General features: G+C 36.9%; 1 protein-coding gene across 2 annotated transcripts; it reads left to right on the top strand.

Annotated features, from left to right (window-relative positions):
* Positions 1–1,617: 1,617 nt before the first annotated feature.
* LOC123705592 (protein zer-1 homolog) lies at positions 1,618–25,295 on the top strand. Of its 2 annotated transcripts, XR_006753315.1 has the most exons (9): positions 1,618–2,926; positions 8,238–8,440; positions 9,633–9,804; positions 13,015–13,173; positions 18,368–18,529; positions 19,599–19,748; positions 20,964–21,107; positions 21,230–22,558; positions 23,275–23,401. XR_006753315.1 is itself a non-coding variant. In XM_045654450.1 (8 exons), exons 1-8 carry the CDS (start codon positions 1,913–1,915, stop codon positions 23,445–23,447), a joined length of 2,286 nt encoding a protein of 761 aa, XP_045510406.1. In that variant the 5' UTR covers positions 1,620–1,912; the 3' UTR covers positions 23,448–25,295. The 2 variants fall into 2 exon arrangements, 1 of the variants encoding a protein (XP_045510406.1); XM_045654450.1 differs by lacking the exon at positions 21,230–22,558 and having other exon boundaries at positions 1,620–2,926; positions 20,964–21,216; positions 23,275–25,295.

Genomic DNA, 25,295 nt, shown 5'->3' with positions numbered 1-25,295 from the left:
GATTATTGAAAAGTTTTGAACTGTTATGTGAATATAATGTACCTTTAATCTTAAGATTGGATGAAATAGAAGGTTTCACGACTAAAAAAGAACAAAGAAAAAGATACAGAACGTTTAGAGAATAGTTAGAATTAGAATAGTTTATAATATCGCTCTTTAAAAATAAAATAAAATTTATATGAGATTAAGAAAAACTAAAACAAGACGTTGTATACTTATTTTATTTTTATAGAAAATAGTGGGCTCTATAAATATAAAATAATCGGTCATTACACATATTCACACATTCACTCTCATCATTTTTCTCCATCGTGCCAAAAGAAGTATAACTTCAAATTAAGTTATACAAGAGGAATGCTGTATACATATTATAAATTAACAAGTTGCAGACAACACGGGCGAACAGTGTCGGCTTAGGCCCTACCAGCGCCCTGGGCGAGATTCATACGGCGCCCCCTAACTGCAATTCAAACCCATTTGGAATAAATATATTTAAAAAAAACTAAAAAACACGCTTAACATGTATAATCAGCTCTTGAAAAGAGACTTTTTTTCACAATTATACTATGTACTGGTTATTGTTTAATTCCTACAGTAATAATTATTTTTTATTAGTATCTGATGTCTATCTTGAAAGCGTGTTTTTTAGTTTTTTAAACGTTATTTTTTAATTTTTTAGTTAGATTTATGCTGAATAATGTCCATGCACATATTTACTGCTGCCGTCGACGCGCCGTGGACTGCCGTTGACATGTGGCGACGGCTAAAGTAGCCTCTGCCGTTCACAACTTACCGTTCGTCTGTTAGAACTCTAACCAATATATTATAAGGATACTGCTACTGGTCCCCCCCTTCACCCGTGGTACCTACATGTTTACGTTTTTTTAAGCTATTGCATAGCTACTATCGCGGGCCTTGAGCGTTACCGTAACGAAAAACCTCACGCTCCTCACTCCGACGGGCTCGGAGACGTGGCTTGAAGGCATGCAATAGCTTTACCGCGGCAGTCCCCGAGTGCCACACGTCTTTTTTTTTTCATAAGAATCATCCTCGTACTTCAAGGAGCACGCGATGACAGAATATTAATTATTATTAAGGATTTTTTACACCTTGGGTTACATTATTGCATTTTTGGTCTCTAATTTTTTTTTAAATGCAATATAGCCTATGTTGCTCAGTGAAGATGCAGCTTTCCAACGGTGAATGAATTTTTGAAATCGGTCCAGTAGTTTATGCGTGAAAACCATACATACATACATACAAACCTTTCCTCTTAATAATATTAGTACCTATAGATAATATTATGTTGAAGAAGTCGGAAAAAATTAAGTGTACGGGGGCTGTCAACGAAAATGCTATCTTGAACCCTTTGACATATAACGAAATAATGTAATAAATACAAGTTTTAGACTAGCTTAGGTTATAATAAAAGTTTGTATTGTAAAGATATGTGCATAGTGAGGTATTATTTCCTTTTTTTTGATTCACCTTATTATTTTCAAAATTATTTTTTTAGTTATTTTAATTATTGTGTCAAAATTTGTAATTTTATAATTAGTTTTTATCGGTAAAATGAAAGTTTCAATGGCAACATTAGTGGTACGTACATCGCACTGTGGACAACTTCTGTGTAAATCTCAAATGGTATTAAAATAGGTTGCCAGTTGCCTAGTCTAGATTCGTAGTTTACTATATCTATGAAATGTGAAATATTGCGTTTTCAGTCATCATTTATCACTCCGGTTCAGATCTCGTCCCTGTGAGGACACCTTTCGCGACCTTGTGTAAAAATTATGATCCGTATTGTATTGATAACGACGTACATAGAATCTGACAAGTGAGCAGTAGAAATGGTGTAATTGCGTGTGTTTTGATTTGGCAATTGAAAGGAAAAACCGAGAACTCGATCAAAATGTGGATGGATCAGGAAGTGTTTTCTTTGTGCGACAGCTCCCCGGACAGCCTTTACGACATTTGCATGGGATATGTGGTCAACAATTTGGACGTAATCACAACACAAGATCAACTCAGTCGATGGCGTAAGTTGAGAGATAATATTATCCTGCCAGCTGAAATATGTGAACGATTTCTAGAAGCTTACCAGAAGAAGAATCGCGTCAATGATAACGTCGCGAATATATTTCGTGACCGTGATCGCACACGCTTGACAATCATCAAACTGCGGAATGCGAGGATCACAGATGAAGGCCTGCGATGTTTGATGGAGCACAAACCAGTCACAGTGGAGCTCGTGCAGTGCGAATACTTGTCGCAGGCATCCATAGACATCATCAGTGAAAATAATGAGAATCTAGTGGCTCTGAAATTTGGCCCGCTCACTTTTACACCCACACCAACATATTCGTCAGACAGTTTCTACCACAAACGGCGCCCGGAGGCACACAAGCTGCGACGTTTGACTGTCCAATGCAGAGGTATGCTGATAATGCCACTTATGCTATTGAAGCCACTGAAGAACCTCACTCATCTCGATCTATCAGAATATTCATCTGCCGGAGCCTACTCATTGTGCGAGTTGAAATGTCTACGCTCGCTGATATTGCACAATGTGCTCTGGTCAAAAGAGATCATTGACTGGATCTGCGTGCTACACAATCTGCGTCACCTTGATTTATCACACTCTAATGACAGACATGGGAAATATTACAATCCCAATGAGATATTGTTGAAGCTGGTGAGCAGACTGCCACATCTGGAGTCACTTGATATTTCTGGTACAAATCTGGCTGGGAATGGAGCTGCTGCTCTGTCGATAGTGAAAGATGGAGAGCAGGAATGCATTGAGGTCCAGGCACGCTGTGACATCCCGGGGCTGGTGACTCGCGTGCACAACCCACTGGAGTTCCTCGGCTTGTATGGCACTCATCATGGAGCTTGCAAGAGACATGACATCCCAGCTAAAGTGGTGAGTATGCATTTTTATATACAAATTCATTTCAGATTTCAACTACTGTACCTACTTCATGTTATGTATAGTATTAATATGATTATAATATAAAATTATTTATTTACCAACTTGGCATGTAACTACAACCACTATGGGGCTGTCCATTAATCACGTGAGGCTCGAAAGGGGGGGGAGGGGTCCATCAAAAAATCACGAAATATCACCAGGGGGAGGGGGGGTAAAGTAATATATCACGTGTATTTATTTTTTCGGCAAACGCGCGATACTCAACCGAAAAGCGGCGTTACATGTTTTTTTTTTAGTCAAACGCGTACAACTTTTTCGTATTTCTTTCATTATTTTTATGTCATTCAAAAACAAACTGCAATCTTTCTGTCTACCTCTGGACGTTTAGTAGTCTTTAATTTTCTATAATAAAATTAGATGATACTTATTTCAGTATTTTTTTATAAATAAAAATAGATTCTTTGCAGGTACGAAAAAATACACGTGATATAGGGGGGAAGGGGGAGGGGTAGTCTTAAACCTCACCACGTATCACCAAGGGGGAGGGGGGGTCAAAAAATGCCAAAAAAAACATCACGTGATTAATGGATGGCCCCTATGCAGGGTGTAATCGTTAAGTGTGCACAGGAGATTATTCCGTAACTATCACAGACATCAAAAAACTTTAAACTGATATCGAAAGCACTTAACCTAATTAGTAAAATTTTTAAAAATAAAACGAGAAATATCTTTAAACATTTAACTTGAAACCCTCCCATACATTTAGTATGAGATACGACTAATGACTATCCTATTTACATTTAATATGAAAGATTTTAGCTTATTCTTCCTTTTTTTGGTTTTCTGCTTAAATTACTTCGCAAATTTGAAGGGAAGTTCATTTCGAAACTATAAATAGAGCTCCTCATTGTATTGCACAATGAGGACTTCACTTCGAAAATCTGCTATGAATACAAAATGTATGGGGGCGTTTAATGTAACATTTTTGGAAATTTCTCGTTTTATTTTTAAAAATTAATTTTACTCATTAGGTTAAGTACTTTCGATATCAGTTTAAAGTTTTTTTATATCTGCAATAGTTACGGAATAATCGCGTGTGCACACTTAACGATTACACACTGTATACAGTAGACCCGTGTTACACCGGCCCCTGGCCTATCCGTCGCCCCCTGTAGTCCGACATGTCTATAATTGCTGAATCCCTATTTTTGGACAATTTTTGCATCAATCAACCAACGTCACAATCAACATTGTACACTGTACAATGCGTACAAAAAAATACACCACTATTGAGCTCTTCCACAGGCTCTAACTACTAAGATATTGTCTAAATTCCAAAATACACAATGAAGCATGATTGGTAACTACTTCTGAAACAGAACTACCTCTAACATCAGCTTATCATTAGGCCAGTAATTTGTTGAATTACAAGGTACTCTTGCCTAAAAACATAGGGTACTATAGGGGGATCCCTAGGCAGCAGCCTATAGTCTGAAAAATTTGATACTTCGACAAGGCCCTGCAAATGATTGTTAGAAAACCACGGGTCTACTGTATGAGTCCTTATGTACTGGTGGTGGATCCACAATTAACCTCTAAAAAGAGGCTCAATTATCTGAGTTGTGTTTATCCAAACTCATCAAATAACTTTTCAACTTTGAGCAGACTGAGATGAAAAGCATGTTAAAATAAAGCATTAGAATGCTATAAAATAAAACTTAAATATCAACTTTTTAAAGATATAAATGATAATGTGAACAAAAATCATTAACCGACTTCAAAAAAAAGGAGGAGGTTATCAATTCGGCCGGTATATTTTTTTATTTTTTTTTTATGTATGTACACCGATTACTCCGAGGTTTCTGAACCGATTTACGTGATTCTTTTTTTGTTCGATGCGGGATAGTGTCGAATTGGTCCCATAAAAATTTTATTCGGATAGGCCCAGTAGTTTTTATTTTATGAGCATTTTTGTCTGTAGGTATTTGTAAATTTTGCAAGTGCAAGTTTGAAGTCGGTTGTTTTTAACGCAGTTATCACTTGTCTCTCTTTCTGTATGTAGGACGTAGGTGTTTGTTTGTGAATCAAGTCTACGATTTAAACTCAATAGATTCCAAAGTCAAACAAACAAACTCTTCAGCTTTATAATATTAGTATAGATAATATTAACTTTATACTTTATTTCATAGTATAAAACAAAACAAAGTTCCTTCCTGTGCCTGTGTCTTAATCTTTTAAACTACACAACAGATTTTGATATGTCGTGTAGTTTAAAAGATTAATATATAATTTTAGTATAGGAATTATTTTAGTAGATAGTGGCTCAAGAATAATGTTTTAGTACATAATTTGAAAGAAAGAAAAAAAGAAAAGAAATTTATTGCAAAAAAAAAAACACATTAGTTATAAAATGTATCTTACAATTAGGCAAACGGATACAGCCTCAGCAAAATGCTGCACAAAAGCAGCGCTGATTTTCAGGCTGTACCGGTTGCGGTTCGTCTTAATATTAAAAAATTTAAATTTATTAATTTGTCAAGTTTTAGGTAATGCGGGTGGAAAGCTAGTTGATTATAATATGCTCTTATTAGTTACTTAAATATACAGCTATTAAAAATGTAAAAATTGTTTAGGTTTCATAAATAATAAGTCCAAAATAGAGCAGGCTATTTTTATTGGTCATGGGTATAAAATACTACTTAATTTCTGTTGTACTGATTAATTTGGTTTTCCCCTTCTCAAATAAGTAATAAAATTATTTCTATTGAATGTAGAAGAAAAAATTAACGAATTTATTATATGTATTGGAATTGTATTTGTTTTAAGATATTAAAAAAGAATAGAAATAATATTGATAAACATTGAAAAAAGTTTTTCAACAAACATTTGTTTCTCTATGTTAAAAACTTATTATATTCAAACATGCACTTTGGTAGAACAACGATTGTGTACCAAATAAAAATTCCAGTGAAGTTATAAAACAACATGGTATTTTAAACAACCAAAAACTTCAGACGTGATGATATTTAACGGAAGTTGTTTAGGAAATATAAATAATTTTATCATGCGTTAATCTAAAGCCTACGTGTACCAAACAGAAATTCCAATGAATTTCGTATACCTTTGTATACCTATATAGGTAAAGAGTTTTAATCGTGAAAATAAAAAATCTGAGGTGGCAGATGAGGGGTGACAATTGACCGGAGGATGTTTAGAGAATATAATATTATGTATTTTATCATGCGTTAATCTAAAGCCGACGTGAGCGAAATAGCGGCAATCCGAATACGAGTTTATGATTAAAAGCAGACTGAAAAATGTATCTATAGGTAGGTAGTATGAACTATAGATGTACCAAAGTACCGAAATAAAACAACCAACCACAGAACAGTTATGGCCGACAAAATTCAAAAGCGTGACAGTGAATTTGCATTTTGCACCGAGCACAAAGCCACGCCCACAACGCGTCAATCAATACCATCCAAACATTGGGTGGGTAGTTTTAATTAAAATATAACGAGAAACGTTGACGCTTCTGTTTCAAAGAAATACACGCAACTTATAGTATAGGCTTTTTCAATTTTCATGAATCCTGATTTGTTCGAAAACATACAATGTCGAGGTTTATTATTTCAGGATAAAATATTATTCAGTTTTATACATGAATAGCTGTGCTCCGCGGTTTCACCCGCATTGCTCCGCTCCTGTTGGTCTTGATTATTAATAGCCTATAGAACTGGACAACATTAAAATAGGACCTATCGAAAGGCAACTCAAATAAAAAATAGATCGTCAAAATCGCTGAAGAAAGGGTAACAAACCCAAACAACAATCGCACTTGGAGTCTGTTGAAAAATCTATACTAATATTATAAGAATGAAGAGTTTGTTTGTTTGAACGCGCTAATCCTTTCGGTGTTAGATAGCCCATTTATCGAGGAAAGTTATCCATACTAATATTATAAATGCGAAAGTAACTCTGTCTGTCTGTCTGTCTGTTACTCAATCACGCCTAAACTACTGAAGCAATTTGCATGAAATTTGGTATGGAGATATTTTGATACCCGAGAAAGGACATAGGCTACTTTTTATCCCGGGAAAATGACGCAATCCCGGAAATCCCACGGGAACGGGAACTATGCGGGTTTTTCTTTGACTGCGCGGGCGAAGCCGCGGGCGTAAACCTAGTCCATACTAATATAATAAATGCGAAAGTAACTCTGTCTGTCTGTCTGTCTGTTACTCAATCACGCCTAAACTACTGAAGCAATTTGCATGAAATTTGGTATGGAGATATTTTGATACCCGAGAAAGGACATAGGCTACTTTTTATCCCGGGAAAATGACGCAATCCCGGAAATCCCACGGGAACGGGAACTATGCGGGTTTTTCTTTGACTGCGCGGGCGAAGCCGCGGGCGGAAACCTAGTAGGCTATATATCGTTACGCTACGGCCAACAAGAGTGGAGCCACGGGGGTGAAACCGCGCGGAGCAGCTAGTTTGAAATGTAGGGAAATGGCCTCGTTTACTGTTTTATTATACGAGTACCTATGCGAGTATGTACGTAAAGCTTGTTTTCGAAACTAGCTTGTGAAAATGTCATCCACATTGGGTTATAATATTTCGTTCCTGGTTTTATTCATTTTTAATAATATTAAAATGAATGAGGTTTTGTATTGATTAATTATTTATTTATTTTCACACGCTTTATGTTAAAACAACATAGAACGCTTTATAAAACTTACAATTTTAAATTAATATTAACTAGATTATTACTGCATTGAAATATGAATTATTTATTGGCTAGATTAAATTCGAGATTAATTTTCAAAAATTCTTACTGGTGTTAGCACAGTCCATGCACATATACCTACGTCAGACCAACAGAACCAGATGAGTGTGTAGGTACAAATCAATTCCACTCAGAATGAACTCGTATTAAACTGACCCTTCTAGATATTCTATATATCAGGCAACTAGAAGCAGACCTTTAATGACTTCAATACCAATTCTCAGAAAATCAGAATAAACTCATATTAAACTGACACTTCTAGATAATACCTACATTCCATACATCAAACACCTACAACCAGAGGAGTAGCGTTGATTAACTGTAGTACTCATAATGGGCTCATACTGAACTGACGTTTTTACATATCCATATTCTATACATCGGATCAATAGAACTAGACGGGACATATGAACAGTTTTAGAATGAAATCATTATAAATTGACTAGAGAACTAGAAGAGTAGACAACCTTTTGAACAAATAATGAACTCATAAACAATTGACAATTATAGATTTCCGGCGATGCCAACGAGGAGCAGATCCTGACAGCTGCCAGGGCGTACATCGAGAGACCAGCGATGCTGACTCGCGTGCTGAACGACCTGTACTATCTGTTCAGATACGAGAATATTGCGTATGTGGGCCGAGCGCTCAATGTCGTGCTGAGAGCCATGGAACAGTACGTGTCGGAGAAGCCCATACAGATTTCGGGAAGGTGAGTTCTTTTCAGGGGTCGTCTCTGCAAATGTCCATTTTTTTTGTCAATGGGTGTTGGTACAGCGCTTATCTTCAGATGACCCACCAACTCCTTGTCTATGACATAAAAAATACACTGTCGCAAACTCACAAACTGTTAGAAACTTTTTCTGGATAAAGATTAATAAAGCTTTGTACATTTATGGTGGGGGATAGCTGAAATGCTCTCACTAATAAGGAATAAGTATGATGTATATGGATCGTTTTATGTGTATCCTGCTAACAAACAATATATCCGTAGGGGATTACTCATTATGCATTAGTCCTGTTTGTGATGCAGTTGGAAATGATTATAATCGAATGATTACTTACAAACATAAGTATCTACTTTTTTAACCTTATGATTTCCTCTAAATTCGAGACCAAAAGAAGCATTTTAACCATTTTTACAAAAGGAGATAAAAAATTGTGAATATCCTGTAATGATAAGTTCTATTTTCTAGAGAACGTTACATTACGACGAATTGTTCTAGCGTTATTTTTTGAACCTTTCATGAGCATGATACGTTAATTACTATAGTGTAATTATCATTTTGTCATAGACTGTTTACTATGAAAGGCGGTTGGAGCACTATTTCACGGGATAAATGTTATGTGTACAACGTAGTTTTATATTTTAGTTTTGTACCATTATCTAGACGCTGTACTGTGAATTACAAGTGCAATTTGCCAACGATGATCCGACCCAAGGTCTTGGTATAATAGAATTACTGTAACTGCGCTCAAATGCCACTGATAAGTGAGATGTCTTTATGAAAATATAAGGAAGTATGCATATTATATATATATTTGATACATAACATATATTTCTTTAAACATTTTTATTGCTAAAAAAAATAAATCAGATTAATTAATACCTAAGTATACAAAAATACAAGTTGGTTAATTTGTATATTTTTTTAAACTGCTCAATTAAACAGGTTAGCCGTTAGGTAAACATAGAGAAGCTATATTTCATTCCTTTTTTTAATTGTAAATTTTTTGTAAAGATAAATTTGATTGCTGCCGTAAACTTTATGTTTTACAAATAATGTATATTGTAATCAAACAATGTACGATAAATTGCTACTGTAAAACTAAAATCCCATCTCTATCTGGCCAAGTAGACTCGTATTGAGGCCATGTGCTAACAAAGCGCGTATAACTTCCAGCGCAACACTGTTCTACATAGTAAAAGGGAAGGAGAAGCCGCGCATCGGCATGAAGCTCAAGCGTCGCATCATCACCGCGCTGCTGGATGGTATGGACGCCCATATCGGTGATGACACGATGATGAGGAACGGCTGCCTGACACTCTGCCAGTTCAAGATACCCGGCGATGTGGTGAGTGACTTGGCGCATATGGCGTTAGAATTTGGTCGGGTTATGCTTCGTGAGCAACATTGGTTGAGCATCATCATCAACATGACATCAACAATGTTGGGAACCTTTAGTTTTAATGTTGGCGCTCCAAGGGTGACTTTTCAACTTGCCATGGTCTAATCTGCATGTTGCATTGCTGCTTCTGCATATTGATAGCAACTGTGCTGTCTGCAACATGTTGAATTCCATTTTTGCTAAATAAATAGTTACACTAACCCGATTTAATAATTTTTATAAATGTTTTGGTATAATTTAGACCCTGGAGAAGGACATAACTTTACTTTGTGTTTCAAAAATAAATCAAGTAGTATGATATAATTATACAAGTATATTAAACATACTCGTGTTGTTGTGTGTATAGGTAAACCAGAATCTGATGGCAATTAGGGAAATCAAAATTTTGAGTGTGCAACCCTAGGGAAAATGGACTGAACGATCTTGATACTGCTTATTTTTTCATCTTGTACTCAATATCATTAGTCACATTACATAAGTGGATAATACTGTACTTAATAATGAGATATCCACATAGTATTATGTAGGTACTTATTACATGTATAATATACATATTACTTTCATATAGGTAATAACTCAGCCCCCGGAATCACAGACACAATAGAAAATCTATTGTGTCGTGGTCAGCGGGCCGCTCAGGGCTCAATGGGTTATTATATGTTATGTATTTACACAAACCTATATTTGTATATATTATCATTATCACTACGGCATGTGTTACGTTCCGGCCTTAACAGCAAACTGCCGACTACGCCGTTCGCATGGGAACGGAATGCGAGCGTGGTTTTGCTGTGTTAGATTTTAAGACTTCTTTAAAATAATTATTAAAAATGTATAATGATTCCTTAACTCCGGTCTGCATCGAGCAGACATGTGTGTAAAAGTCTCATTTTAATTATTAAATGTAGTTAATAAAGTAAATCAAGTTTTTTTTGGCGCCTCCGGCTGTGGGAAATGTAATTCATATGAAAATATTGATGTTATGATAATGCAGATCAAAACTCGATTGTTTATATTTTTTTATAAAATAAAACAAAAATAAAAATAAAATTATGTTTATTTTCGTAAGTATTAACAGATACACATTATAAAATTGACTTGAACAGTTGGACTTGACAAATAGCCTTATTGGAAACTCCTGTAATTAGTTTTCATAAAATTATATTTTAATCAACAAATAATATTATAGTTACCTACTTATAATATTTTTAATTTAAAGTATCAAAACGGGTAAGACCAATGTAACAATAAAATCTTCCACGCGCTTCAAAATTGAAAATTGTGATGTGTTTGAACCTTCTTCATCGAATATTTTTCTATACATATTGTAAACAACTCCTCTTGCTTGTGATCGCAGCGACTTTTTCGACATTTTCGAAGATTTTGAAGAAAAAATCCTAAAAATTAATCATCAACTCAAATAATTTGACAACCAATTTGATAGGTGTCAAATAAAGTTGCCACATGAGAATCTTTTACTTTTTAAATATAAATATACCATTAGATTCTGCTAGACCTATATGATTATTATATTAATATCTTTATTTGAATATGTATTAGCAAAATAATAACATGAAAGTAATTATAATAAAAATACTCACTATAGATAGAAAACTATTCAGACCTTGAATATAAAATAATATTCCAACGTAAGATATGAGCAAATTCACCTTGGAATTAGTTCAGTGCTAAAGTCATATTCAATATTCGTACCGAGTTCGTTGTGAAAATATGTTGCTTCAGATTCTGCAGAAAAATAATAATATCTATACATATAATAAATCTGTAGAAGGGTGAATTCTGTACATTGAAAATATTGAAAAAATAAATAGCAGGGGGTGTTACTGGATCGATACCAAACTCAAATATGTGATTAAAAAAATTTTTGTCTGTCTGTCTGTCTGTATGTTCAGGCATCACGTGAAAAGTAACGGTTCGATTTCGATGAAACTTGGTATAATTATAACTTATTATCCTGGGCATAAAATAGGATACTTTTTATCCCGGAAAAATACGTAGAAAAAAATAAATCTTAATTTTTCCGCGCGGACGGAGTCGCGGGCGGAAGCTAGTTTCAATATAAAAGAATCAATTGAACTTCAAATATCTAATTTGACAAGTATTATATTCTAATAAATAGGATTTCTTTCATAGACTTTCATGAATTTTGGAATACTACCATCCTCATTACGTATGATTTTGGCCACACCAACATTTATATAAATAAATTATTTTTTACATATTTTCGACAGATACGATTAACGAATATCTAATACTTTGTACATCAATAATACAAAAATAAATGTCAACAGTTCCTACTCATTTAACTTCACGCAGAGGGAAGAAAAACGAATGAAGTTCATAAACCCATACCTTTCTAATTAGTATAATTCCGAATCAAAAGAAATTATTCTCACACTAGCCGTTAATATTATAAATAACTTGGCAATACATATGGAAAACTTGGCACTCTCGTACATATTAATTATCATATACATTTAAATAGTCGATATACCTTTTGAGTAAACACATCGTGGGACGAACGCACGCAACGGATTTTTTTTATAGAATTTCCAGTCTAAAATAAATTACATTTTCAATTTTTCTACTAACCTGATTCTGCGTGTTAACTCGCGTAGTTTAGAAGATAAAAGCTTATGAGTTAACCCAGTTTACAATCTATATCTAAAGCGTCGATCGCCTAAAGCATAGGTCTAGTACCTAGTTTAGTCGATAGTCGTGTCTCATGTATGTAAACTTATTATAATGTGGGTCCAAATAAATATTTTTTCTTTTCATTTTTTTTTCATATCTGTCCAAAATGACACAGATAACTAATAAGCTGTTTTGGAGAAAATAGTACTCGACCAATAAAAAAAAAAAACCTACAGCACTTGAGAATATTTATTTTCTCATTGTATTAAAATTTTCGTAATTTGGAATCCAGACTATTAGATTTCTAAATTAAAGCGTATTTATTTCACTAGTTTCAATTACTTTAAACAATAATTCTATCGGTTTCGTAAAAATCTTCTCATCGTATCAATTGTACTGGAAAACATTCATTTTTTGTTAGATAAAAATTGTATGCTAAATATTCTATAATCATCATGTGTATTGTAACCAAAAAGTAACCATTCCACTAAACGTTTCCAGCTATACGAATACGAGCGCGTGGTGCAAATCCTACTCAACGTGGCAGAAGCTAATCAAGAGTGGTTCGTGCAGCGCATCGCTATATATCTGCTGAACTCGCTCGCGTGCCAAGTGGACGGCAAACAGAAGCGTTTCCTTGGCAACAAGGGGGCTATAGCGGTACGTATTTATAGCTAGGCATGGAATGAGTTCCTTATGAAACTTGTAGGAATAATTATTGGAAATTCTTACTTGCGTGCCAAGTGGCAACAAGGGGGCCATAGCGGTAAGTATTATAACTATGGAATGAATCCCTTATGGAACTTATCTTTTTTGGTTTCCTTGTATACTATAATATATAGTGAGCTTAGAATATTTTCCCTGCCGTGTCCTTTAAATTGTTCTTTCATTTCTTAACATTCGTTCTAAAATGTCCACTGTCGGACTTGGGGATTAATCTTCCCCGAGGATTTCCAAAACGCCTGATTCACTCACAAACTATTACAGAAATAAAATTCGACAAGTGGATTAAGTATTTAACATAAGGTATAACATAAATATAATTTGTAATTCAAAAATTTGGGTGATTGTTGTAATAATAATAATTATTACAATCATTACAAAATTATTAAAATTGAATTATGGTTTAGATAATAAAATAAAAATATTAATCTAGAAAGGTAAGTTTGAAAAGATAAAAAGAGGATCGTCGAAAACTGCTTTATTTATTTATGTATTTTATCCATACTATTAATATTATAAATGCGAAAGTAGTCTGTCTGTTACTCAATCACGCCTTAACTACTGAACCAATTTGCATGAAATTTGGTATAGAGATATTTTGATCCCTAAAAAAGGACATAGGCTACTTTATACCCCGGGAATAGGATAGGTTTTGTCCCGGAAATCCCACGTGAACGGAATCTATGCGGGTTTTTCTCTGACTGGACTGCGCGGACGAAGCTGCGGGTGGAAAGCTAGTATAACACATTTTCGGAAATCTCCTATGCAATTAGTTACAATGTTTTTGTCCAAAATGATGTGTATGTTATAATAAATTATAATGTATTGAGCACTGCACTCACATAATATTCTAGCGTTTATAATTTTTTGCATTGCAATTGTATATTATATTATCTGTTAATTATTATTATTAGCTGTGCAAAATGAAAAAAAAAGAAAGAATCCACAAAAGTGACTCGACAAAATAAAACCCTCCTGTGTGAATAATAAACCATAAACCACAATATTTCTTCGAATTTATTACAATTCTAATAGTATAATTTGTAAAAAATATTTGTGTGAATGTAAAGTTGCTTATGTTACAAATACATAGATATCTATTGAACTGATTCGGCTGAATTGAATGTAGAACTATTGTCATATCATCTATACTTATAATATTATAAAGCTGAAGAGTTTGTTTGTTTGTTTGAACGCGCTAATCTCAGAAACTACTTTACCGATTTGAAAAATTCTTTCGATGTTAGATAGCCCATTTATCGAGGAAGGTTATAATAAGACCAACAGGAGCGGAACAATGCGGGTGAAAGCGCGGGGCGCAGCTAGTGTAAGATAATATGATTAGTGAAGTATCATGAAGATTGACCGAAAAACGAGTTGTTTTCTTGCGAAATCCTCATTTTAACGTTTGTGTGCATTTGCGATTTTATTTTTTTGTTTTATGCCAAGCTATCTGATCCTAAGGCCTTTGCAATATAATAATGTTTGTCTCTGTCGTCCATAAGCTGATCATATTTGGTTTTATGCTCTGTGTGACTTCGAACATTTATTATGACAGAAAAATAAAGAAGATTTATTACTATCAATTATTTTCTGTGAGCTAGATTGAGTTAGGGTTTTGTTTGTACCCGTTTGTAAGGAAAGAAACATAAATACGATATAAAAAATAAGACTTATTGAGGATTTTAAATCATAGTAAGAGCTATTGCTATTGTTCGCATATATTTGGCAAAGCGAATTTATTGACTGGCGTTATTTAAACCAGCAAATTTAATTACGGTGATCTGAAGCTTATCCTATCCTACTAATATTATAATTTATAAATGCGAAAGTGTGTCCGTATCGATGTATGTTTCTTACTTGTTCACGAAAAAACTGCTGGACCGCTTTGGATGAAACTTTAAAGTAACCTATATTAGGTTGTACATAATAGAGAATCTATAGAAATACATGATTTAGCAAATACAAAGAAATATATTTGTTTCATTGATCGATTGTTCTTTATGTTCAATGGTGTTTTATCTCTTTAGTTACAGGGCGTATGAACTTTGTACAAGAATTGAACACAACACTTCGATTTTACAGTTAAGTGAAGTCCCATGTCCCCAAGTGGGGTAAGGGCCATATGCATTATGCATACATCTGTTTCACTGATCGATTTTATTTAGGGACAAGTAGGTGATCAGCCTTCTGTGTCCTGCCAGACCGAGACAATTTTTTTCTTCGTCTCCACCGGGAATCGAACCCAGGACCCCTCGGTTCTTCACACGCCACACGCCAACCACTGTACCAAAGAGGCGGTACAGTTAAATTGCGTAAAATATTGAAAGCTATGGTCTATAGGTACTCTATAGTCTATACTCTATATCATTGATGAAATACAAAATAAGTTGCTCAGTTGCTATGCAAATGTTTGATCTTTGTATAAGTCAAAGCGAAGGCTTGCCTGTTCTTTTTCAATTTGTTATTGTGTTACATGCATAGCGAATGAAATGTCAAATGAATAAATTTATACAAAGGGTTCATTTATATAGAAAAAGTTTCGTAGTAGTCGAAATCAGACTGTAAAAAGAGTAAAAAGTGAAGTGCTTTTAAAGGTATATTGTGTGCATTATTTTTAAATTTTATGAGATGATTTTTCTTAAAATATATATAGGTAAGCGGGTTACACTCCTGACGTGTAATCCGCCCAACTGACGTAAATATTAACACATTTTTATTACTTTTTATCGTTTTCCCGAAGAATCTGGCAAATTAAAAAAAAAAAGTTAAAATATCAAATGTTTCTGAAACTTACAAAACTATTACACCTATAACAAGTCACCCTGTATATGTATATTCCTCACCTGTTACTCGAGTGCCCAATTTTTGCAAGCAATAGATATGCTATTGAGCAAAAATTGGGCATGGCGATGACGGGTGAGAATCTGCCTTCTGCCCTGGGGGACAAGTGTAGGGATGCGTTCCTTCAATATTGTAGAAATATTGTTGTCGTAGTCAACCAAAGGAATAGTGTGTGATATTAGTTAGCTCTTTACTGTGATATAGGATTAAGTTGAGTGTTTTTGTGCCGTGTTTTTACCGAATTTTTATAATAATTTTAATTTTATAGCATTTTAAGCAATTATGGTACATTTTAGTCATTTTATTTGTAATTTAATACAGTATTTTTTTTATTTTTTTTTATCTTGTTTAAAGTAGTATGTTATATTGTATTTTTTTTTTATTGTATTTTATTGTATTTTAATATTATCCATACAAAAAAATAAATAAAAGCAAAAAATGTCTCTGGACTATAATCCAGAGGTGGCGCGAACACCCTGTGATGACGGGTGCCTTTAAAAAAAAAAAAAAAGTCACCCTGTATAATAAAGCAGTTTTCGAAGAATAATAATAATATATGTTTTAATATTGCAAAGGCAAGCGTCCATAGTCCCTATAGACTTAACCTACCGAACACCCCCTTTCCATAGCCCAGATTTTCAATATTATAATAATATTTTGCAATAGCTGCGGCCCAGGGCTGTTTTTTTTTTTATGGGACTCTTATCACACACGGCAGGATCTGATCCCATACTAAGCTTTCGCTTGTGTTATGGAAACCAGATGGCTGATAAACATACATATATAATTTTAAATAAATACTTATATAGAGATAATTAACACCCAGACACAAAGCAAACATCTATGTTCATCACACAATATTTGCCCTGGGTGGGAATCGAACCCACGACCAATGACTTGGAAGGCAGGGTCACTACGAACCAAGCCAACTGGCCAGTCAAATATATCTCTATAGTGCAGTCATGGGCAGGCTGCGGCTGGTGTCCCACAACACATTAAAATTCTCTAAAGGGCCTCTGCGTGTTGGATCCATGTACCCACGTAAGCCTCCCAAAGGACCGGTTATCTTCCTCATGGTGGTACCCGTGTATTATGGAGATATGTATAATGTATATGTAATCATACAACGTATGTATGTTTGTAATTTGAATAAAAAAAATAACATTATTTCAATCATTTGAATTAACAAATCTGAGCATAAATAAGTATTCTTAATACACCTTTGTAAATAAATTTCTGGACTGTCTACAGAACTTGGCACACATTTAGATCTCTTCACTTCTTTTTTCGGCAAATTGAGTCAACGATTGAACTTGGCTCCAATTTTTACATTTATGTTTTTGGTGGGATTTACTTTATTCTGAAAGGTCATGGGACTTTTTTATTTGTATTTCAATAAATAATATATTTCCCTGTCGAAAAATAACAATTTCTAGCCATTGTCTGAAATCGGTTTAAAAAAATTGCACTCGGTTGTCCCCTGACAACATAGATTCGTATCATCAGGAGGGCAATTTGACGATGATCCTATGAAAAAGATTAGGTGGAATCGTTGCATGTACTCATGCGCCATATCGCACTGCTAGTTTCCCAAGTTTTCATAAACATTAGTTTATCAAATATACTTATTCTAATTGCTGATGTTACATATACACACCTTTTTCCTTTCAAAGAAAAGTTAATACCAGAAGCATTTTGGAATCAATAAATATAATATGTTGTATGTTGTGTTTTTTTCACCCTGCAAAAATTAAATATGTGAATTTATATTAAATCTAACCCGTTACCTGTATTTCCCAGTTCTGTTATACTGACAACACGTATGTAGGCAATAATAATGAAATTCAAAATTGTTATGATAATTCAAACTTCCAATATAAGAAATAAAAATTTGTATGACGCTCGATGGTTCTGTGCTTTGAAAGGCTTAATAATGAAAAATTAAATAAAAATAACCATATAGTAAAATAAATTCAGCTATTTTTTCTTACATTTTTATTAAGGAACAAAGCCTTCCTTCCTGAACTTTTTCTTATAGAGATAAATCACAAAAATGGGTCAACAAGGTCTGCCGGGGCTGCTTGTGTAGTATTAAATCGTTTATTAAAATATGCCTACAGTTACAGTTGGCATTTGGTTGACGTGTGAACGTTTCAACAAAGAGGTCTCAATATCGATGCCCAAAAAACAGAGTCACGAGTATAGGGTACATATAATTAAGTGAAGTTTCCCAATTCCTACACTCTAATCTATTGGAGAGAAATATGTGTTCATGTGATTGTTCCAGAAAATGCTGAACGTGATATCCGAGCGCCTCAACCGTCGCGTGTGCGATGACGTCATGGAGGTGGCTTGGTCCACCATGTGGAACGTCACCGATGAGACGCCACAGAACTGCCAGCGGTTCTTGGATAATCGCGGGATGGAATACTTCCTTACGTGCTTGAAGGTGAGATTCGGTAGATTTGATCCAGTTAAGGATACTAAAATTCCACGCTCGCTCTACAGAAGGCTCTTTCTGTCAAATACTCGGTACGACGAATCATGTTTCGTAATGAAGAGCATCTGTTCATCTCTTTTACATCTGTTTTACTGATTGATTTTGAGTAAGGTTGGTTGCAGAGCTTGACCGACCATCAGTGCATACCGTCGGTCCTGACGATACGCATCAACAATGTGTATGACTATGACACTACGCATGACAATACGCGTGCGTATGGTCGGTCTAGCTATGAACGGTTTTATGAATTTCCATACATATGACAAGCGCGACTGACGTACGCACTGATGGTCGGTCAAGCTCTGCAACCAGCCCAAGGATGAGGATTAATAAAAGAATACGAGCTTTAGGTTCCTCCCACAATCGTCCAACAACGGTACACATCAAATAGCATTCACATGTCTTCTGTGGGGGTGTGGTACATTCCCCAGTGCGAGTTAGTCCAATTTAAGCAGACGAATTTCTATGCTGAGTAAGATCAATGTCGAGGATATAATAATAATATCATAGTACTCTATGTAGTCTAGTATCATAAACTCCAAAAAACTTATTTAACCAATCAAAACTTTGAAAATGAACTATCTCTTTATATGAAACCCTTACACGCTAATTAGGATTAAGTTATATTAATTATAGGAGCGCATCGCCAATAAACTGTTAAAAAGTGTAAATTTATAAATAAATAAAAAAAAATACCTTCACTGTAAAATGTTCTATTTAGTTTACCTGTCTCTTAAAATGATAAATGTATGGAAATGTACGTCGAAATGTGTTTAACGAGTCTCAAATATCCCCACATCTGTAGAATCCATCCCAATTGGAAATGATAACATGGCTAACTAAAATACAACCCAAACCAGTGCTTCCCGGACAAGGACGAGCTACTCGGCAACAAAATGCCTATAATTATAAGCAAGTGTTGAAAACATCCCTAAGTACAACTATAACCTTGTGTTGAAACTGGCCCCAAACACCACACATAAGTTAACATGGCTATCTAAAATAACACCCATTCCAGTGCTTCCCGGACAAGGACGAGCTACTCCGCAACATGATGGGGTTGCTAGGCAACGTGGCTGAGGTGCCCCACCTTCGCCCTCAGCTGATGGACACGCTGTTCCTATCCGTCTTCTATGAGCTACTGGACTCCGCTAGCGATGGCATCGAGGTATATGGGAAATATTGGACTGACTAGTGACCCTGCCTTCCAAGCCAGAGGTCGTGGGTTCGATTCCCACCCGGGGCAAATATTTGTGTGATGAACATAGATGTTTTCTCTGTGTCTGGGTGTTGAATATCTATATAAGTATTTATTTAAAATTATATATGTATGTTTATCAGCCATTTGGTTTCCATAACACAAGCGAAAGCTTAGTATGGGATCAGATCGTGCCGGGTGTGAAAAATTGTCCTGAAAATATTTATTTATTTAATCTCTTTTACATGTGATTTTTGTCTAAATTTGTTTTTCGAATAAGGTTCTATTGAAGGTTGAAAAAAAATACAGCGTGTAAATAAGTCAGTTTTGTCTTTTGTATAGTGGACAAACTCACATTCAAATGGCTTGAAATTATAGTTTCATAGCATCTTAAATTGAAAAATCCTGGCACTTATTTTCAGTTACACATATTAGCAGTCAGTACTTCAGTTAAGGTTTTGAATGGTACCGAGTTAAAAGGTTATTATATAGAAAGAAAGAAACCATTTAATTTTATTTTTTTTTTTGGGTCTTATACTATTCACTAATCATAGTATAATAAAATACACTACAATTACTAGTAGGTACACATTTGAAATAGGACCGTAAGGACAAATTTTCAAAAGAAGAGTGAACAAGTACCTTCTATCATCCATACTAATATTATAAATGCGAAAGTAACTCTGTCTGTCTGTCTGTCTGTTACTCAATCACGCCTTAAGTACTGAACCAATTTGCATAATATTTGGTATAGAGATATTTTGATACCCGAGAAAGGACATAGGATAGGTTTTATTCCGGAAATCCCACGGAAACGGGAACTATGCGGGTTTTTCTTTGACTGCGCGGGCGATGCCGCGGGTGGAAAGCTAGTAAAGTAATACATTGAGATTAGAAGCATAGAAGAAATTAATAAAAAAGTCAATACTTTTTATAAAATATCAAGGGTGAACAAAGACGAGAGTATTTGTATGTACAAAATTTCTACCATGATTCTATTCATTTATTCTCTTAATCCAAAATTTTGAATTTTTCTGTATAAAAAAAAACATCCTTTTTATGTTTTATCCTTTTATTTTTCTGTAGATTACCTTTTTGGGCTTAAATGAAATTGATGTATAACTTATCGTTGAACGTTCAATACAATAACGAAACGGCTGGTGTAATCCGTGTGCGGTGTGGCAGGTGAGCTACAACGCAGCAGGCGTGCTGGCGCACATCGCGTCGGACGGGCCGGACGCGTGGACGGTCGCGGAGCCGTCGCGCGACGCCGTGCTCGAGCGCGTGGCCGCCGCCGTGCAGCGCTGGGACCGCCTCGCCGAGCGCAACATCAACTACCGCAGCTTCCAGCCCATCCTCACGCTGCTGCACGCCTACCACACGCCGCAGTGCCAGCACTGGGCCGTGTGGGCGCTGGCCAACCTCACCAGCGTGTACCGTGAGTGCGCAACATCAACTACCGCAGCTTCCAGCCCATCCTCACGCTGCTGCACGCCTACCACACGCCGCAGTGCCAGCACTGGGCCGTGTGGGCGCTGGCCAACCTCACCAGCGTGTACCGTGAGTGCGCAACATCAACTACCGCAGCTTCCAGCCCATCCTCACGCTGCTGCACGCCTACCACACGCCGCAGTGCCAGCACTGGGCCGTGTGGGCGCTGGCCAACCTCACCAGCGTGTACCGTGAGTGCGCAACATCAACTACCGCAGCTTCCAGCCCATCCTCACGCTGCTGCACGCCTACCACACGCCGCAGTGCCAGCACTGGGCCGTGTGGGCGCTGGCCAACCTCACCAGCGTGTACCGTGAGTGCGCAACATCAACTACCGCAGCTTCCAGCCCATCCTCACGCTGCTGCACGCCTACCACACGCCGCAGTGCCAGCACTGGGCCGTGTGGGCGCTGGCCAACCTCACCAGCGTGTACCGTGAGTGCGCAACATCAACTACCGCAGCTTCCAGCCCATCCTCACGCTGCTGCACGCCTACCACACGCCGCAGTGCCAGCACTGGGCCGTGTGGGCGCTGGCCAACCTCACCAGCGTGTACCGTGAGTGCGCAACATCAACTACCGCAGCTTCCAGCCCATCCTCACGCTGCTGCACGCCTACCACACGCCGCAGTGCCAGCACTGGGCCGTGTGGGCGCTGGCCAACCTCACCAGCGTGTACCGTGAGTGCGCAACATCAACTACCGCAGCTTCCAGCCCATCCTCACGCTGCTGCACGCCTACCACACGCCGCAGTGCCAGCACTGGGCCGTGTGGGCGCTGGCCAACCTCACCAGCGTGTACCGTGAGTGCGCAACATCAACTACCGCAGCTTCCAGCCCATCCTCACGCTGCTGCACGCCTACCACACGCCGCAGTGCCAGCACTGGGCCGTGTGGGCGCTGGCCAACCTCACCAGCGTGTACCGTGAGTGCGCAACATCAACTACCGCAGCTTCCAGCCCATCCTCACGCTGCTGCACGCCTACCACACGCCGCAGTGCCAGCACTGGGCCGTGTGGGCGCTGGCCAACCTCACCAGCGTGTACCGTGAGTGCGCAACATCAACTACCGCAGCTTCCAGCCCATCCTCACGCTGCTGCACGCCTACCACACGCCGCAGTGCCAGCACTGGGCCGTGTGGGCGCTGGCCAACCTCACCAGCGTGTACCGTGAGTGCGCAACATCAACTACCGCAGCTTCCAGCCCATCCTCACGCTGCTGCACGCCTACCACACGCCGCAGTGCCAGCACTGGGCCGTGTGGGCGCTGGCCAACCTCACCAGCGTGTACCGTGAGTGCGCAACATCAACTACCGCAGCTTCCAGCCCATCCTCACGCTGCTGCACGCCTACCACACGCCGCAGTGCCAGCACTGGGCCGTGTGGGCGCTAGCCAACCTCACCAGCGTGTACCGTGAGTGCATAACTGACCCTGCAGCCGCGCCAATAGCTCGCACGAGCCACTAGCCACTAGCTGCCAGCCAGTACGGCGAGTCTAGTCCCTCGACATAGCGCGAGAGGCTGCTCCGCGTAGCTTATGCGAATAATCTTACGTGGTATATAGTGAGTTACTGCTGCAAGTGAAGTCCCTTTGTACAGCGTGAGTAGCTGCTGCACTGTGAGTGCAGTCCCACGATAAACCGTGAGTAGATACTGCGAACCTCCGTGGTATAACGTTAATCGCTTCTCCGAGTTAAGTTCCGTGATACATATGGAGTGACTAGTGCGAGTGGTGTCCCGTATGTAGTAATGTGAGTAGATTCTACGAGATTGACTTTTTATTAAAAATATATTTAAAGATATCCTTCGTAAAAGTCTACACTGTACTTTACATACAATGTTGACAATATTTCTATTTATTTGTAGTTAATGTCAAAATTTCAAACAAGAATTAACAAATAGATTGTATACAAAAGATGCAATTAATTAAAAAGGTAAAATCTGGATAACAAATGAATCACATTGTAACATATCCATTAGACCTAACCAAATGCTTTCTCAATTCCAGCGGAGAAATACTGCAACCTGGTGGAGACCGAGGGTGGGTTGAATCTTCTCCACGAGCTGCTGCGCCATCGCCGGCCATACGCCACCATCAAGGAGCTGGCCATCATCGTGATCAACAACTGCACCCGCTTCACACGCGAGAACCCTCCACCGTTTGAGAGTCCGGACAACTAACTAGAGGAGTTCATTGAGGGCGTCAGCCCTCAAATACGGGAATAGCCAATCGTTGCCGAATGGCTTTTAGCGTTCGCAAACAATTTGGTGGTGATCGTCGCCGCGCTGCGAGTGCTAATCGATTTCCCGTAGACTGGCCGACTGGCCCAGTGTCGTCCAACATGGGTCATCAGTGGAAGTGATGTTTGAAGTGAAGTGAACAATTTTGTGCTCGGATTTGTGCAGTGTTCGGACAATGATGGCAAATGTCGGCTGATATGGGTTTAACTGGCTTTTAGTTAAACATTTGGACGCAAACTTCAGTGTGAACACAAGTGTTTATTCTATTTAAAATAAAGTTAATATAATATGATTAGTTGTAAGCTTGTGCTTCGATCTGCTCAGCTTCTAAAGGGTTTTTCGCTCTCTGTGTGTAAATATAACTTATATAACAATACTAATGAATTGAAAAAAAATTTTAAACTCTCTTAAATTTTAACCTTTAGGACCGTTTTGTTTCACAAAAAATTCATACTTAGTCACCGTTCAAATGTGCGGCTTGCCTTGAAAATATTGTATAATTACGTTATGAGAACAAAAAATGTTTATGGGAGTGTTATTGGACTTAGAATATTTGAGATTTTATAAGCCTACATTTTTATGGGTAGTACCTAAAAAATATGTGAAAATTATAAGTGGGCTAATATCAACAAAATTAAGATTTTTGTGAGAAGGTGTAAATAGAAGGTCCCTAACTAAGTTACCCCGAAACACTAAGGCTTGCTTCTAGCTGCCGAAATTGAATTGTTCAAATAGTAAATTCTCATTCAAAAATATCGAAGAAGAAAAATTAGCTAAACTTGATCCTTCTCTATTATTCAATCATTTGATAGGGACCTCTAAATACTTTTAGCTATTTAAATAGGCATTTACGTGAGTTATAATAATGCAGGTTCATTATTATCAGTTAATACAAACTATTTAATTGAAATTTATAAATCTGATTTTATGTTTCACAATTTAACAATTATCTTTGTAAATATTAAATAGGTTTGCGATATTTTTTAAATGGTATGACATATACATTAGGTATCAGAAATAATGCAATAATATTAATGGAATTGAGATACATAATAATTAATATAATAATAATATTTAATAATGTATTATAGATTTTATTGCAATGCGCCGAAATAATTTTAGTCTATGGTACAAAGATAGGGTTTGTTCCGGCAAACCTCATCTACAATAGAATAAAAATGTTTAGATTTAACAAATGTGAGCGCTATCTTGGAAAATTTGACTCGTATAACATATTTAATATTAATTGTTATTTAATTTGATCGGCACATCGTTTAGTTTTAGTATTTATGGTAAATGTTGCTTCCCTCAGTAATAAGCGTATCTTCAAAGTTGTTTATAACCGTCTTTTGAAATTAGACAATATATATATGAATATCTTTTAATGGCATAGATTTATTATTGTAAGTAAAGTGTATAAAATGTTAGTGCATGCTGATTTTTAACACTACATAGTAGTGCGGGAAGCGATGGGAACATTGAGTTTGTAAATAGAAAGTTGGTCGGATGGTTGGTGACTAAAATCGCAATTGAGAACTAGGATCTGACTTACGGGGCATCTAGAATATTCAAGATCTACAGTATGGTTGACAATGTATATTTGGTAGGGTCTATATGTTTAGTTTTTGATTATATAGTTCCGTGCAATTTTAGTCAACTGTTTTAAGGTTCCTAAGGCACGCACATCACTGAAAACGTCGACAAATAATATGTATGTGTATAATATAGTAAGTTTGAGGGATTAACGATCTAATATTTGATCATACACAGCACAACAACCAAAATTTA

Source organism: Colias croceus, chromosome Z (genome assembly GCF_905220415.1).
Source record: "Colias croceus chromosome Z, ilColCroc2.1".
NCBI classification, from domain to species: domain Eukaryota; kingdom Metazoa; phylum Arthropoda; class Insecta; order Lepidoptera; family Pieridae; genus Colias; species Colias croceus.
Note: the sequence above shows the minus strand (reverse complement) of the source record. Positions and strands in the feature narration are given on the sequence as shown.

What these genes read in the sequence shown, in the direction of transcription:
- LOC123705592 (XM_045654450.1), top strand. Translation starts at nt 1,913, where the DNA reads ATGTGGATGGATCAGGAAGTGTTTTCTTTGTGCGACAGCTCCCCGGAC. An exon ending in GCAACAAGGGGGCTATAGCG is followed by an intron (nt 13,174 to 18,367) that starts GTACGTATTTAT and finishes TGATTGTTCCAG; the next exon opens with AAAATGCTGAACGTGATATC. An exon ending in CCGCTAGCGATGGCATCGAG is followed by an intron (nt 19,749 to 20,963) that starts GTATATGGGAAA and finishes GCGGTGTGGCAG; the next exon opens with GTGAGCTACAACGCAGCAGG.